The following is a 2,020-nucleotide window of genomic DNA, read 5'->3' as shown; positions in this document are numbered from 1 at the left end:
CCCAGAGCCCTGCCCTGTTCCCCAGTGCCCTCTGGAGGAAGTCCAGGCTCCTTGCCACAGCCCATGACCAAGGGGTCCCTGTGAGGCCAGGCCCTGCCCGCCCGTCTGCCCAGTTCCATCCAGCGACTCTCTGCACGGCTCATTTTACTCTGGCCACAGCGGGCTTCCCCTTCTTTGAATACCCAAGTTGTGCTCGTCTCTTAGCTGTTGCACACTTTGCTTTCTCTCTCTCTGGGGCCTTCCACTTCCCTCCTGGCCTCAAGGTCTCAGATGCTGCTTCTTCCAGGAAACCCTCCCTGACTCCCAAAGCGGGCACTCTCTCTCAGTTCCCACACTCCCCTGAGCTCCCCATTCCAGCCCTGCTCACTCGGTGTCAGGTATATTTCCCCTGGACCTGCACCGTGGGGCTCAAGGGCTGTCTCTGCTTCCCGGGACAGGACTTCAGGCTGACCGAGGGTCCCTCCCTCCCCCATCTGTTTCTTGTCCAGGTGGCCATGGGGCATGAGGTGGAGGGCATGAACATCCTGGGCTTGGTGGTGTTCGCCATCGTCTTTGGTGTGGCCTTGCGGAAGCTGGGGCCTGAGGGCGAGCTCCTCATCCATTTCTTCAATGCCTTCAATGACGCCACCATGGTGCTGGTGTCCTGGATCATGTGGTAGGTGGTGGGAGAGGGCGCTGGGGGCGTGGGGTTTGAGAGTCGGTCAGAGGCAGGCAGGGCATGTCTGGGACTGGGGGGGACCCTCCATCCACTCCCTGGAGTCAGATGGCCTGCATTCAGATCCAGCATCAACCGTTCCCTGGCTGTGTGACTTTGGGCAAGTGACTTACCCTCTTTGTGCCTCCGTTTACTCGTCTATAAAATGAGGACAGCTAGGTGTGGTGGTTCATGGCTATAACCTCAGCGCTCTGAGAGGCCAAAGTGGGAGGATCGCTTGAGTCCAGAAGTTCAAGACCAGCCTGGGCAACATAGTGAGACCTTATCTCTGCAGAAAATAAATTAACTGGGCATGATGGTACGTGCCTGTAGTCCCAGCTACTCGGGAGGCTGAGGTGGAAGGATTGCCATTGCCTGAGCCCAGGAGGTCAAGGCTGCAGTGAGCAGTGATCGGACCACTGCACTCCAATCTGGGCAACAGAGAGAGACCCTGACTCTAAATACAAACTTACATACATAAAATAAAATGAGGACAGTGCTATATTCCCCGAGTGGTGAGACTCTGATTCTGGAAGCTTCTTGATCTTCCTGGAAGATGAGAAAAGACAAGCAAACTGTGGCCACTGCCTGGCTAACACATCTCCGTTTCAGGGACTCAGATGTAATTGAATGTCCACCTTTGAATTGATCTAAAGCAGTGCCTACTTCACAAGGTCATGGTGAGGTTAAATGAGCTGCTGAAACGTATAAAGAAAGCATTCAGGAAGTGCTGTACATGCCTGGCACCCAGTGAGCATTTGCTGCATGTTTTTTGTTTTGTTTTGTTTTGGTTTTTTTTGAGTCAGAGTCTCAATCTGTCAAAAGGCTGGAGTGCAGTGGCATGCGGCTCACAGCCACTGTTAGCCTCAACCTGCTGGGCTCAGGTGATCTTTCTGCCTCAGCCTCCAAGAAGCTGGAACTACAGGCATGTGCCACCATGCCCAGCTAATTTTTTGATTTATTGTAGAGACGAGGTCTCGCCATGTTGCCCAGGCTGGTCTCGAACCTGCAAGCTCAGGCAGTCCTCTCCCTTCCGCCTCACAAAGTGCTGGGATGACAGGTGTGAGCCACTGCTCCCAGTTCGCTGCATATTAACTCCAATTCTTGTCTTTGTGAGTCCAGATCATGAGAAAAATGACATGTGCAGAGGGCCTCCCTCTCCCCTAGCCTGGTCTACACATGCTCACACTGGTTTTCAGGGCCCTTCCTGGGTCTAGAAGGTCAGAAATCAGGAGTGGATTTCTGCTTTTTTTTTAATTAAAAAAATTTTTTTTTGAGTTGGAGTCTCACTCTGTCGCCCAGGTTGGAGTGCAGTGGCCGCTCCTG

General features: G+C 53.4%; 1 protein-coding gene across 1 annotated transcript in view; it reads left to right on the top strand.

The window, feature by feature from the left end:
* The first annotated feature begins 486 nt into the window (after positions 1–486).
* The window catches only part of SLC1A5 (solute carrier family 1 member 5), a 7,895-nt gene continuing 6,361 nt past the window's right edge, over positions 487–2,020 (top strand). Inside the window, exon 1 of the mRNA XM_021710720.1 lies at positions 487–655. Within this exon, the coding sequence (XP_021566395.1) occupies positions 495–655 (161 nt within the window). The 5' untranslated portion in view covers positions 487–494. The remainder of the gene's footprint in view (positions 656–2,020) is intronic.

This window comes from Carlito syrichta, unplaced genomic scaffold, assembly GCF_000164805.1.
Source record: "Carlito syrichta isolate Samal-C Ts95f unplaced genomic scaffold, Tarsius_syrichta-2.0.1 Scaffold298013, whole genome shotgun sequence".
NCBI classification, from domain to species: Eukaryota; Metazoa; Chordata; class Mammalia; order Primates; family Tarsiidae; genus Carlito; species Carlito syrichta.
This window is presented reverse-complemented; position numbering and strand designations above follow the sequence as displayed.